The 14,892-nt window shown below is 36.4% G+C and overlaps 1 protein-coding gene across 1 annotated transcript; it reads left to right on the plus strand.

The window, feature by feature from the left end:
• The first annotated feature begins 3,913 nt into the window (after window positions 1–3,913).
• Or5b123 (olfactory receptor family 5 subfamily B member 123) lies at window positions 3,914–4,849 on the plus strand. Its single transcript, NM_001001047.1, has one exon. The coding sequence runs from the start codon at window positions 3,914–3,916 to the stop codon at window positions 4,847–4,849; it is 936 nt and encodes a 311-aa protein (NP_001001047.1).
• Window positions 4,850–14,892: the final 10,043 nt, after the last annotated feature.

Here is a 14,892-nt window from a genome sequence, read left to right on the forward strand (position 1 = left end):
TTTGGTGGTAAAAACAAGAGTGAATATTTTCTTGACAAAAATGTTGAAAGAAAATTTTATGTTAAGGTCATAAAAATATTCTTGTGTGACAGCTATATACTGACAGACAGGAAAAATATTAACAAATATGTTTAAAATTGAAAATTTTAAACAAAAATATGTAATTATAAACATTACAAAAACTATTATATCATATACTAAGAGATTTCAATGAATTTTAATGTTACTTTTCTGCCTAACTTGTGTCAAGCCCAGCTGATTTGATACAGACTGTATTCCCTGAAATTCTCTTCCTCAATATACTCATAATCCCTCACAGACAAAGTATTTACAGGCTTCTAAAGTGCTAGTTTGGCTGGCCAGTGTAGGATCATGAAGCTCTAGAGATAACAATTCTCATGGCATTGATCCAATGACATATTTGCAAATCATGTCATCTTAAAATATAGAATGTAAAGCACCAGAAGTGATTTGGTTCCACAGCAGAGTTCCACAGATGTGAAAGATGATTCACTCCATAAGAAAATGCTTCCCTGTATGTGGGTGATATCGATATGTAAGCTTTATAGGTTCATACCACATGTTTGCAGCCTTTCCTCAACTGTGTCACATTCAAGGACAACAGTTAAGTACTTCAGAAGCATGAATCCTAGGTAGTACTCTCATATACTCTCTATGAGGCTCAGAGATTACAGTAGAGGAAATGGGCAGGAAGTATTTAACAGCTTGAGACTAGTAATTAGAAATGGATTGGGTAGAATAAAGTCACATGGACAGAAGGGATTGAGATGGTGCTCTTGACTTGCTTTCTTGTCTACACTTGGGGTATGGGGTTTGATTTGGTTTGGAAGGATTTGGTATGGTGTAGGAGGATACTTGGGTTGAGGGATAGCCACACTAGGCTAGGACACTATGTGGGTGGTACTCAAACTAGGTCTGGAGATTTGTAAAGAATAGGTATGTTAAGGAAAGACAATGGAGAAGAATGTAGAAAGTCTCAAGGAGGTTTGTGGGCTCTAATAGAAGAGTAGGAGGAAGGATTGTAGCCCCTAAAGGTATAGTAACTCAATGGGAAGATTAACAGACTCAAATGACCTGGACTCTTGTGGGTTATCATTGTCTGAACCAACAATGAAAGAACTTAGAAGGCTGGATCTAGGCCTCCTTGCACATATGTAGCATATGTACAGCTTGGATTTCATGTGGATCTTGAACAACTGGAACAAGGGTGATCACAGCATCTGTTCCCTGTATGTGAGATACATTTCTCTACCTTGGCTTCATTGTCTGGCCTTGGTGGGAAAGGAAGCCCTTGTGTCACAGACACTTGAAATGCTTGGGGGAATAACCAGGGGTCACCAACTGCTAAGTAGAGAGGTGGAGGGGGAATGGGGGAAGGATTCTGGAAGGAGGTGAACAGAAGAAGGTATCTGAGCTAGATATAAAGTGAATAAGTAAAAATAAAACATATATACCCAAAATAATGTACTATGTTAACTTGAGTATCTTCTTTATAATGCTTAAAATGAAAAAAATAAAAGTTCTAAATCTTAACTTTTGGGGAAATTTGATATCAGAATTCTTCTATACATTGTTATAAAAAAGTTTTATTGGATATTTCTTTATTTACATTTCAAATGTTATTCCCTTTCCTGGTTTCCTGTTCATAAGATCCCTATGCACACTTCCTCCCCTTCATCTATCTATACGGGTGTTCCCCTCCCCATCCACCCCCATTTGCCTCCCCCCCCCGACAATCCCTTACAGTAGGGGTCCAAGCTTGGCAGGAACAATGGCTTCTCATTCCACAGGTGCTTAGCAAGGCTATCCTCTGCTACATATAATGGACTTTAAAGTTGATTTCTTATTTGTTTTCCAATTCTCTGTTCAACCTGGTTGTGGAAAACTGTCTTTTAAAACTGGCGACTTTTTCATATGAGTGTATATTCCCCAATATCTTCATATATGCTGTTAGACAAAATGCAAACACTATGTTTTGCAATCTCCATCAAGGTTCAAAACCAACGTAAGTTCATTAGTCTCTAGAGACACCTACTTACATGTACCGCTCCCCCGAGATACAGCTTCTAGATACAGCTTCTAGTTATGTCATTATGTTGGTAATATTATAAGACAAGATTCTACTTCAGAGCAGAGCTCTACCTGTGGAGAAGGAGAATAGCAAGATACTTTCTTAATTATGTGTTAGGTCAATGCCGTGGATGTGAAGTATCACACAGCCTTCTTTTTTATTCCTATTTTTCTGTTCTAGAACAACAGTAAGTATTAAGTAAATATTAAAAATATGTAAATATAGGCAGGAATAGCTGTAAATACCAAGCTATTTTCATTTTGATTTATAGATACAAACTTGATTTATAGATACAAACAAATAAGTGAAATTAATATTTAAAATGTTAAAGCAACAGGTCCAGAGACAAATGATTATTGATAATCTTTTTACTTTTGTCCCATTTTCTTATTACAACTATGCTGAACTAGAACAGAGAGAATTCCACTCTAAAGACATTTACCTCTCTCTGTTTTCACTCCAGAGGGAGCCTATGTTTTAATTTTCTATTTAAAATGGTCAACAGGATCAGAAAACCTCAGATCACTTTTAATTTCATAAGGTTGTAGAACTTTCAAAATCCATTTACAAGTATAAGTTACAAGTTTCTATTTTCTGAGAGTATTAACTTTTAGACATGAATATTATGAGCTGACTATCAGAAGATACCAAGAAAAGATAACCAAGGTCTGGAATAGTAATGGCTATGATTTACATGATTTAAAATAGTATCCTTAATACTTGCAAAAATTTACACCTTTCTTTTAATGAAAGTACAGGTATATCCCATGAAGAGAAAGGATGATTTGAATCCTTTGTCATTTAAAAGAATAAGATCATATGTCTGATATCTTGAACATAAGAGGTTATTAATGCAGAGAAATAAGTATGTCTAGGATTTTCAGGTTGAGATTAGCTCCCAAGTTAAGGATACTCATACGAAATCATACCTGCATTTTCAAGTGTCATGAAATCTACAATGGTAATGGTACAACAAGATATACTTGCAATATAAAGTATTTGAGTTTACACATTATATAGAGCCCAAATTAGCTATCTCCTAGTTTTTACCCTATTCTCCCTTAAGTGCAAGTATAACAAACTTGTGCGGTGGTAATAGAAAATAGTGCCCATTAGATGTAATGAAAGCATTTAAAAATATTTTGAAATTTTGAAACACTGTTACCTTAGATTTTCAAACAAATGAGTATTGTGATATATCTAAACTTCACAATGAACATGCCTCATACATCAAGAAGTTATCACCTTGTCCAATGTTAAAAGGAAATAATTTAGGAAAGACCATAGGAACTTAGTTATAAAACTGAGTACTCATGAAGCAACACCTAAAATTCAGTATAGCTCCAGTTAGTGTGTTAAAATTGATGGAAGTATTACAGATGGGAAATTCATTGGATAGGTTTTGTTACTAACCAAAAAGGAAAAATAATTGGTTGTTCCTACATTGCTTTAGTTTTGAAGTAAGATTCTGATGCACAACTCAAAAAATATGCTTATAAGATTTTGCAAAAAACTCAAATCAGTCCTATGTATGTTACTGAAAAAATATTTTCATTTATGAGAAAACTGAATGATGACATAGGTTTATAATAGAGAACCCTATGGGCAGCAAAGAAGTGACAGTTTCCATTTGATGACGACCAGGTAAGTAATTTCATTTAGGTCATTCCTACCCAGAATTCAGATTAAGCCATTTAACACTGGAAAGAAAGCTGACATATGAATAAGAGAATATGAACATACTTAAAATATTTTGGTGATATCCAGATATAATATTTTTCTTTCATCCTAGGAGGCTGTCATAATTCCCTTATAAAACGGATGCAGAACATTTCAGAACTGACTGAATTTATTCTTCTTGGGTTAACAGATGCTCAATTTCTGCAAGTTCCTTTATTTATTATCTTCACTCTCATTTATTTGACAACATTAGTAGGGAATCTTGGTATGATTTTGTTGATTCTCTTGGACTCCAGACTACACACTCCCATGTACTTTTTCCTCAGTAATCTCTCCCTTGTAGACTGTGTTTATGCCTCAGCTGTCACTCCCAAAGTAATAGAAGGGTTTCTCACAGAAGATAAGATCATATCCTACAATGCATGTGCTGCCCAGATGTTCTTCTTTGCAGCCTTTGCCACTATTGAGAGTTTTCTCCTCGCCTCAATGGCATATGACCGTCATGCAGCAGTGTGCAAACCCTTGCATTATTCCACCACCATGACAACTATGATATGTTCCGTGCTTCTTGCTGGATCATATGTCAGTGGACTCTTACAATCTTCCATCCATGTTGCTTTCACTTTCCATCTTTCCTTCTGTCATTCCAATGTGGTAAATCACTTTTTCTGTGATATTCCCCCACTATTAGCTCTTTCTTGCTCCAGTATTTACACAAATGAAATAATACTGTTCATGTTGGCAGCATTCAATGTTGGCTTTACTCTATTCATTATCTTGACTTCTTACTTACTCATTTTTGTTACAATTCTGAGAATGAACTCCGCTGAGAGTCGGAAGAAGGCCATTTCCACCTGTGCATCCCACCTTACCACAGTTTTCATATTCTATGGGACAATTATCTTCATGTACTTACAACCCAGCTCCAGTCACTCCATGGACACTGACAAAATGGCATCTGTGTTCTACACTATGGTCATCCCAATGCTGAACCCACTTGTATACAGTCTGAGAAATAAAGAAGTCAAAAATGCGTTCAAGAAGATTGCTGGAAAAGCTTTGTCTTCACTGGGATAAGCCAGTTAGTTTTAAAGTATCTTGAAGTTCGGGGTATATTGTTTATAAGTATTTTCTGTTCATTTCTTTTGAATTCTGACAATATACAACTAATTTTGGATATTGTTATAGAAATTAGTTTGTTTAATTGAAAATTTAGATTGTAATCATAGACACTAGAATATACAACACTCTACCACTTTTCATGGTTTAACTGCTGCTGTGCAATTATTTCCTCTGAATTGAGATATTGGCTGCTTGAGAGATTAAAGAGATTATCTCCTAATTATAAGACTCAGTAAGTAAATAAAAGTACAAAACTCAGATGTGTGACAAAAATTAAGATTCACTTTGTCAATGAAACTTACCAGGTTTCTGAGCTGATAAATTTATAAGAATCATAAAGGCCTGTCCATAGATCCATAACAGTACAGTAATGCTAGAGGAAGAAGACTTTCAAACCACACTTCCTAAAAGTTGTTTATTGGGATATATTAATTCATATTTTTACTGAATGATCACCCATATGGTTGGACTTTCTAAAAATGGATCTCTATTAGATAAACTCATTTTCCTGCAGGAAGCTCCTTACCCATATTCATGTAAGTATACCTATGACTAAACTAATTGTTTCAGAAAGATAGACTCTCACAGAATTGTCTAATCTGTATGCCATTGGCATGCTCTTTAGATTAACTGAACATTTATTTGCATCTCATTCACAAAACAGGTACTTTTATAGCAACCCATAACTAGGTAGATAAATAGATCAATAGATACCAGAATTATAGACTCATTTTTACAAGTTTTATTAGTTTATTGAATGTTACATACAATGTTTTGCCATATTCACCCTTTTCAATTAAACTTCCATCTATTTATACCCATATATTTTATGCACATTTGTTTTATCTGATTTAGATCAAATTTATGATCCCCACATGACCTTTGATGTGTAGCCTCTTTGGAAATATGGACAACCTAACAGTGGCTACACTGTTAGAAAACAACAACAACAACAACAACAACAAACAACAAGCAACCAAATAAAAAACAAACAAAAAATCTTCACTTTCTTCCATCAGCTATAAAATGGTAACACCTTTATTGTTAGTGGCAAGAGTATATGCCCAACTCTTTCTGAGGTTTACAGTTGGGTTACTGGGTTTTTAAATTACATCTTCATCTTCACTTCATTTTCCTTCAATAGGTCCATCTCTATATAGAAACAGTTTTCAAAACCCATGTTCTTGTTTTTCATTTTACTCAACCATATATTTGTATTTTCTTGGGCCTCACTCAGGTATTTATTGCTATTCACATTAATTTTTCTGAGCTATGTGTTCTTGTTTTATGCAAACACCTTTAATCTTCTGATAAAGTTAATGATTATTATTTCAAGTTCTGTGTACCTGGGTTCACCCAGATCATTTCTAGATAATTTTTATGACATTATATTTTAGGTGAAATGTACAATTTTGGCCTTTCATATAATATAATTTCTGTTTGTGGTGTGTGTGTGTGTGTGTGTGTGTGTGTGTGTATGAGAGAGAGAGAGAGAGAGAGAGAGAGAGAGAGAGAGAGAGAGAGAGATAGAGAGAGAGATATTAAGCAGAAATCTAAACCTGTTGGCTTCCCTTATTGGCACTGTCTTATCTGAGGTTCTAGACTGCCTTTGCTGTGTTGTCTGGACACAATCTGAAGATTGGGGTGGCATGAGTAGGTGAGGTTACAGAAACTTACAAGTCATATAGGCACTCAGATAAGAAACTAAGGCTAGGCATGCATTTGGATAAATTTACTGTGATCAAGGAGACTCATCACACTATACATCAGACATAGGATCAGCCCAAGGCTTGTAGGATGAATGTAGTTAAGCAAGTGGAGTAGAAGAAGAAAGGAGGAAAAAGAGATGGACACATGTGCCTACAGATTCATTGTAAGCAAGTGGTGTTATTATCAAGTAGGTTTCAAAAGAGTGCCAACAGACTGAACAAAGTGGATATGCCATGACAATCAGCTGCCATACTAGGGACACTGGAGTAGAAGTGAAGGGGAGAGAGATCAATGTCCTGAATCTGGTCCATGTCTTGCTTTTTATTTTAAAATGGCTGATAATTTTTTTCAAATATGAGTACATTTTATTTTTAATTTACTTCTTTGAAAATTTTGTGCATAAATACTGTCTTTATATCACTTGCACACTCCAATTTTTTCAATTCCTTCCATGCCACAACTGGACAACTTCCAATTATCTATGTATGTAATACACAAACACACACACACACACACACACACACACACACACACACACACATATATATATATATATATATATAGTATGTATATATATATATATATACATACTATTGTATCCAGTTGTATCCCCCCATTTATGCCTGTTTAAGCCTGACCTCTTGAGATTAGATAAGCTATTTGGTGACTTTTCCCAGGAGAAAATTTATTCTTCTCTCATCTACTATTTCCATTTCTAAATTTTAATTTGTATAACAGTAGTAACTGAAATATTTTAGCTCACTAGTAAACAACAATTCAGCTTTACCTTACTGTAATAAGATATATAATGGTGCAGTAAACACTCCAGATTCTTTATATTTCATATTGCATGTCTGCAAAGAATTTGTCACAATCTTCTGGCAGTATCATAATTCTTGATATGACTGAGCCCCTTGAGATAATACAATTTTCCTCGGATTTTTTGTTTGTTTATTTTATTTCGGCAATGTTTGGCTTTTTTTACCCATAAAATGTATAATTTCATTTGTTTGTTTTTTTAAATTATTTTATTTATTTACGTTTCAAATGTTATTGCCCTTACTGATTTTCCCTTAATAAAACCCCTGCCTCATCACTCTCCACACTGCTTTTATGAGGGTGCTCCTGAACCCACCCACCCATCACTCCTACTTCACTGCCCTAGCATTTTCGCATGCTGGGCAATCTAGACTCCACAGGACCAAGAACCTCCCCTTCCCATTGGTTCCAGGTAATGCAATCCTCTGCTACATATACAGCTGGAGCCCTGGGTCTCTCCAGGTGTCAGCCTTGGTTGGTGGTTTAGTCAGTGCGTGCTCTGTTGTTTATATTGCTGTTCTTCCCATGGTGTTGCAAAATATCATCATGAGTGAGGTAATCAAGTCATAAAAGAAAACATATGTACTCTCTAATAAGTGGCTATTAGGCAAATATCTCGGAATACCGGTGATACAACCACAAACGATATGGAACTAAAGAAGAAAGACCAAAGTGTGGATGCTTCTCAGAAGAGGGAACAAAATAATCATGGGATGTAGAGGTAGGGAGGAATCTCAGAGGGAGAGAGGAAAGGGAGAGAAAACGTGGGCAGGATCAGGTGTGGGAAGATAAAGGTGAAATGTACAGAGGGTCACAAAATTGAAGACGTGTGTAGCAGTGGGGGATAGGGAAATGGGAGTACCCACTAGAAATTCCCAGACGTTAGGAAAGCAAGAGGCTCCCAAGACACAAAGGGGGTGAAATTAACTGAAATACCCAAGAAAGAAGAGAGAATCTATAGAGAACATATCCAGAGATTAGGCATGGCCCCTGGTATAGGGATGGTTCCAACCCATCTGAAAAATTTTAACCCAGAATTGCTCTTGTCTAAAAGAAATGAATGGACAAAGAGTGGAGCAGAGACTGAAGGAAAGGACATCCAGAGATTGTCCCAGCTAGGGATCTATCTCAACTGCAAACACCAAAACCAAATGTTATTGCTGATGTGTCGAGGAATGTTTGTTGACAGAAGCCTGGTATAGCTGTTTCCTGAGAGGCTCTGTGAGAGTCTAATCAATACAGATGCTAATGCTTGCAGCCAGTCAAAGGACTGAGCTTAGAGACCCTGGTGGTAGAACTAGGGGAAAGACTGAAGGATATGTAGGGGTTTGCAACAGCATAGGAAGAGCAACACCAACCATGTTTGTAATTTAAATTCTTCATGTCACTCACTTCCTCATTTAAGTTTGTAAAAAGCATTATTATTTTGATGTGATTTTCCTAATTTTATGTGATTATAATTTGTTAATAAAGAAAACACAGTTGAGTTTGTGTTCATTATTTCACCTTGCAGACCTCTGAATTTATTAGTTACATTGAGTTTTTTGAATGGAATTTCTAGTATTTACCTTTTATAACAAGCTCTTAATACATAGAAAGCTCAGTTTTTCTTCAGATTTGGGTAATACACGATATGCACATATACATAAATATTTGCATTCTAAAAATTGGTATAACCAACATTTGCAGTTAAGTTTTTTCTTTTATTGAATATTTTCTTTATTTACATTTCAAATGTTATCCTCTGTTCTACTCTCCCCTCAAGCAAACCCCTATCCCAACTCCTCCACCCCTGCTTCTTTGTGGGTACTCTCCCAACCATCAACCTACTCCATCTGTCTACCACAGCTTGGCATTTCCCTATACTGTGTCATGGAGCCTTCACCGGTCCACATGCCTCTCCTCCCACTGATGTTCCAGAAGGTCACACTATGGTATATATGAGTCTGGAGCCATGTGTCATTTCATGTGTACTCTTTCCTTGGTGGTTTAGTTAGTTCCTGGGAGCTCTAGGGTGTCTGGTTGGTCAGTTTTATTGTTCTTCCTATGGGGTTGAAAACCTGTTCAGCTACTTCAGTCCTTGCTCTAATTCCTCCATTGGGGACCCCATGATCAGTCCAATGATTGGCTGCTAGCAACTGCCTCTATATTTGTCAGGCTCTGGGAGAGCCTCTCATGTGACAGCTATATCAGACTCCTGTCAGAATGCACTTTTTGGCATCTATAATAATGTCTAGGTGTGGGAACTGTACGTAGGATGGATCCCCAAGTGTTAAAGTCTATGGATCAATTGGCACTCTTCTACATGTGGACCACCAGTTGAATCAGCACTATGTTTTGGAAATGCTGTCTTTTTTTCCACTGGATGGTTTTAGCTCTTTTGTGAACATAGGTGTGTGGGTTCATTTCTGGGTCTTCAATTCTATTGCATTGATCTAACTGTCTCTATCTGTACAAATACAATAAAGTTTTTAATCACAATCGCTCTGTAGCTTGATGTCAGAGATGATTTCCCCAGCAGTTCTTTTATTGTTGAAAATAGTTTCCTATCCTTGGTTTTTTGTTATTCCAAATGAATTTACAAATTGCTCTTTCTAACTCTATAAAGAATTGAGGTGGAATTTTGATGGGGATTGCATTGTATCTTGAGATTGCTTTGGCATGACAGCCATTTTTAGAGTATCAATCCTTGAGTATGAGAGATCTTTCCATCTTCTGAGACCTTCTCTGATAAATTCCTCCGAGCCTTGAAGTTCTTGTTATACAGATTTTTCACTCTCTTGGTTAGAGTAAGACCAAGGTACTTCATATTAGTCATGACTATTGTGAAAGGTGTCATTTCCTTAATTTCTTTCTCAGCCTGTTTATCCTTTGAGTTGTAGAAGGTTACTGATTTGTTTCAGTTAATTTTATACCCAACTACTTTGCTGAAGTTGTTTTTCGGATTTAGGGGTTTTCTGGTGGAACTTTAGGGGTCACGTAAGTATACTATCATATCATCTGCAAATAGTGATATTTTGAATTCTCCCATTCCAATTTGTATCCTGTTCACCTCCTTTGTTTTCTAATTGCTCTAGCTAGGACTTAGAATACTGTAGTGAATGTGGTGAGAGAGTGGGCAGCTTTGACTAGTTTCCAATTTTAGTAGGATTGCTTCAAGTTTCTCTCCATTTAGTTTGATATTGGCACCGGTTTGCTATATATTGCTTTTACTATGTTTAGGTATGGGTCTTGAATACCTGATCTTTGCAAGACTTTTACCATGAAGTGGTATGAATTTTGTCAAATGCTTTCTTAAAGATGTAATGAGATGATCATGTGATTTTTTTCTTTCAGTGTATTTATATAGTGGATTAGATTGTTGAGTTTCTATTTTGACTTTGATACTTATATGGGTAATTGTTCTGAAGTCCTTTGTGGTTTTTTGGTGTGTGTGTGTGTGTGTGTGTGTGTGTGTGTGTGTGTGTGTGTGTGTGTGTGTGTTTTAGTCGTGGTTTGTCTGTTTCTATTTTGTGGAATACTTTGAAGAGTATTGGTATTAGGTCTTCACTGAAGATATGATAGAATTCTGCACTAAACCAATCTGGTCCTGTGCTTGCTTGCTTGCTTTTTTTTTCTTTATTAGTTGGGAGACTTTTAATGATGACTTTTATTATTTTGGGGTTATGCAACAGTTTATATGGTTTATGTGATCCAGATTTTACTCTTTGGTGACAGGAATCTGTGTGGAAAATTATCCATTTCCTCTATATTTTCCAGTTTTGTTGAATGTAGGCTTTTGTAGTAGGATCTGATAATTTTGAATTTCCTCAGTTTCTGTTGTTCTGTCTTCTATTTCATTTCTGATTTTGCTATTTTGGATACTGTTCCTGTGCCCTCTGTTTAGTCTGACTAAGGCATTTCATATTTTGCTGATTTTCTCAAAGGACCATCTTGGTTTTTTTTTTTTTTTTTGTATGCACTTTGTTTCTACTTGATCAATTTTAGCCTTGAGCTTTATTATTTTCTGATGTTTAATCTTTTAGAGTGTATTTGCTTCTTTTTGTTTTAGAGCTTTCAGGTATCTTATCAAGCTGCAAGTGTTTGCTTTCCCTAGATTTTGTTTGTTCGTTTGTTTGTTTGTTTTCTTGGAGGCATTCATAGCTATGAATTTTCGTCTTAGCTTTGCTTTCATTGTGTTTCATGAGTTTTGGTATGTTGTGCCTTCATTTTCATTAAATTCTAAGAAGTCTTTAATTTCTGACTTTCTTCCTTTCTTGACCAAGTTTTCTAGGAGTAGAGTATTGTTCAGCTTCCATTTGTATATGGGCTTACTGGGTTTTTTGTTTGTTTTTGTTTTTTTTAAGTTAGGATATGTAATTTTTTTACATTTTTCCAAGTTTATTAAATTGGGTATTTCTTATTTACAATTCAAATATATTTCTATTTCTCAGTTTCCAGGCCAACATCCCCCTAACCCCTCCACCACTCCCTACTCTATGTGTGTTCCCCTCCTCATCCTTCAACCATTCCTGCCCTTCCTCAAAAATCCCATTCTATGGGGGTCCAGCCTTGACAGAACCAAAGGCTTTGCCTTCTACTGGTGCCCTTACTAGGTTATTCATTGCTGATTATGCAGTTGGAGCCCAGTCCATCTATAATCTTTGGGTAGTGACTTAGTCCCTGTAGGCTCTGACTGGTTGTTGTTCATATGGGATCTCAAGCCCCTTCAGATCTTTCAGTCCATTTTCTGATTCCTTCAATGGGGGTCCCATTCTCAGTTCAGTGGTTTGCTGTTGGCACTCGCCTATGTATTTGTTGTTAACTGGTTGTCTCTCTCAGGAGAGATCTATATCTGGTTCCTGTCAGCCTGCACTTCTTTGCTTCATCCATCTTATCTGATTTGGTGGCTCTATATGTATGGCCCACATGTAGGCCAGGCTCTGAATGGGTGTTCCTTCACTCTTTCTTCTAAAGTTTGCCCCCTTATCTCTTCCAAAGAGTACTCTTGTTCCCCCTTAAAAGAAGGAGTGAAGCATCCACATTTTGGTCATCCTTCCTGAGTTTCATGTGTTCTGTGCATCTAGGGGAATTCAAGCATTTGGGCTAATATCCACATACAGATGACTGCATACCTTGTGTGTTTTTCTGTGATTGGGTTACCTCACTTAGGATGATATTTTCCAGTTCCATCCATTTGCCTATGAATTTCATAAAGTCATTATTTTTGATAGCTGAGTAATATTCCATTGTGTAGATATACCACATTTTCTGTATCCATTCCTCTATGGAAGGGCATCTGGGTTCTTTCCAGCTTCTGGCTATTATAAATAAGACTGCTGTGAACATAGTGGAGCATGTGTCTTTATTGTTTGTTGGAGCAATTTTTGGGTATATGCCCAAGAGAGGTATAGCTGGGTCATCAGGTAGTGCAATGTCCAATTTTCTGAGAAACCTCCAGACTGGTTTCCAGAATGGTTGTACCAGTCTGCAATCCCACCAACAATGGAGGAGTGTTCCTCTTTCTCTACATCTTTGCCAGCATCTTCTGTCACCAGCGTTTTTGATCTTAGCCATTCTCACTGGTGTGAGGTGGAATCTCAGGGTTGTTTTGATTTGCATTTCCCTTATGACTAAAGATTTTGAACATTTCTTTAGGTTCTTCTTAACTGTGAATTCTTTGTTTGCCTCTGAACCCCATTTTTAATAGGGTTATTCGTATACCTTCAGTCTAACTTCATGAGTTCTTTGTATCATTTGGATATAAGTCCTCTATTAGTTGCAGGATTGGTAAAGATTGTTTTCCCAATCAGTTGGTTGCCGTTTTGTCCTAACAAGAGTGTCCTTTGCTTACAGAAGTTTTGTAGCTTTATGGGATCCCATTTGTCGATTCTTGATCTTATAGCATAAACCCTTGGTGTTTTGTTCAGGAAATTTTCTCCAGTGCCCATGTGTTCAATATTCTTCTTCACTTTTTCTTCTGTTAGTTTGAGTGTATCTGGTTTGGGGATTTCCTTAATCCGCTTGGACTTAAGCTCTGTAGAAGGTGATACAAATGGTTCGATCAGCAATCATCTACATGCGGACCTCCAGTTGAACCAGCACCATTTGCTGAAAATGCTATCTTTATTCAATTGGATTGTTTTAGCTCCTTTATCAAAAATCAAGTGACCATAGGTGTGCATGTTCATTTCTGGGTCTTCAATTCTGTTCAGTTTTTATCACTATTACTCTGCAATACTTCTGGAGTACAAGGATGGTGATTCTCGTGGAAGTCCTTTTATTGTTGAAGACACTTCTAGCTACCCTGGGTTTTTTGTTATTCCAGATTAATTTGCAAATAGTTCTGTCTAACTCAATGAAGAATTGGATTGGAATTTTGATGGGGGATTGCATTGAATCTGTAGATCATATTTGGTAAAATGGCCATTTTTACTATATTAATCCTTCCAATCCATGAGCATGGGAGGGCTTTCCATCTTCTGAGATCTTCTTCAATGTCTTTCTTCAGAAGCTTGAAGTTCTTACCATACAGATCTTTCACTTGTTGGTTGAAGTCACACTGAGGTATTTTATATCATTTGAGACTATTATGAAGGGTGTCATTTCCCTAATTTCTTTCTCAGCTTGTTTCACTTTTGTGTAGAAGAAGGCTATAGATTTATTTGAGTTAATTTTATACCCAGCAACTTTGCTAAAGATGTTTATCAGGTTTCGTAGTTCTCTGGTGGAACATTTGGGATCACTTAAATTTACGATCATAATATCTGCAAATAGTGATGTTTTTTACTTCTTCCTTTCCAATCTGTATTCCTTCGATCTCCTTTTGTTGTCTGATTGCTCTGGTTAGGATTTTGAGAACAATATTGAATAAGTAGGGAGAGAGTGGGCAGCCTTTTCTAGTCCCTGATTTTAGTGGGATTGCTTCAAGTTTCTCTCCGTTTAGTTTAATTTTACCTATTGGTTTGCTGTATATGAATTTTACTATGTCTGGGTATGGGCCTTGAATTCCTGTTCTTTTCAGGACTTTTATCTTGAAGGGGTGTTGAATTTTGTCAAATGCTTTCTCAGCATCTAATGAAAAGATCATGTGTTTTGTATCTTTTAGTTTGTTTATATAGTGGTTTACACTGACAGTTTTCTGTATATTAAACCATCCCTGCACACCTGGAATGAAGCCCACTTAATCATGATGGATGATTGTTTTGATGTGTCCTTGGATTCAGTTTGCAAGAATTTTATTGAGTATTTTTGCATCAATATTCATGAGGGAAATTGGTCTGCAGTTCTCTTTCTTTGTTTGGTCTTTGTGTGATTTAGCTATAAGATTAATTATGGCTTCATAGAAAGAATTCGGTAGTTCTCTCTCTATTTCAATTTTGTTGAATAGTTTGGAGAGTATTGGTATGAGGTCTTTTATGAAGGTCTGGTAGAATTCTGCACTGCACCCGTCTGGACCTGGCCTCTTTATGATTGGGAGACTTTTAATG

This window comes from Rattus norvegicus, chromosome 1, assembly GCF_021556685.1.
Source record: "Rattus norvegicus strain SHRSP/BbbUtx chromosome 1, alternate assembly SHRSP_T2T, whole genome shotgun sequence".
Taxonomy (NCBI): domain Eukaryota; kingdom Metazoa; phylum Chordata; class Mammalia; order Rodentia; family Muridae; genus Rattus; species Rattus norvegicus.

Excerpts from the sequence above, each read along its gene's own strand:
- Or5b123 (NM_001001047.1), top strand. The coding sequence starts at position 3,914 with ATGCAGAACATTTCAGAACTGACTGAATTTATTCTTCTTGGGTTAACA.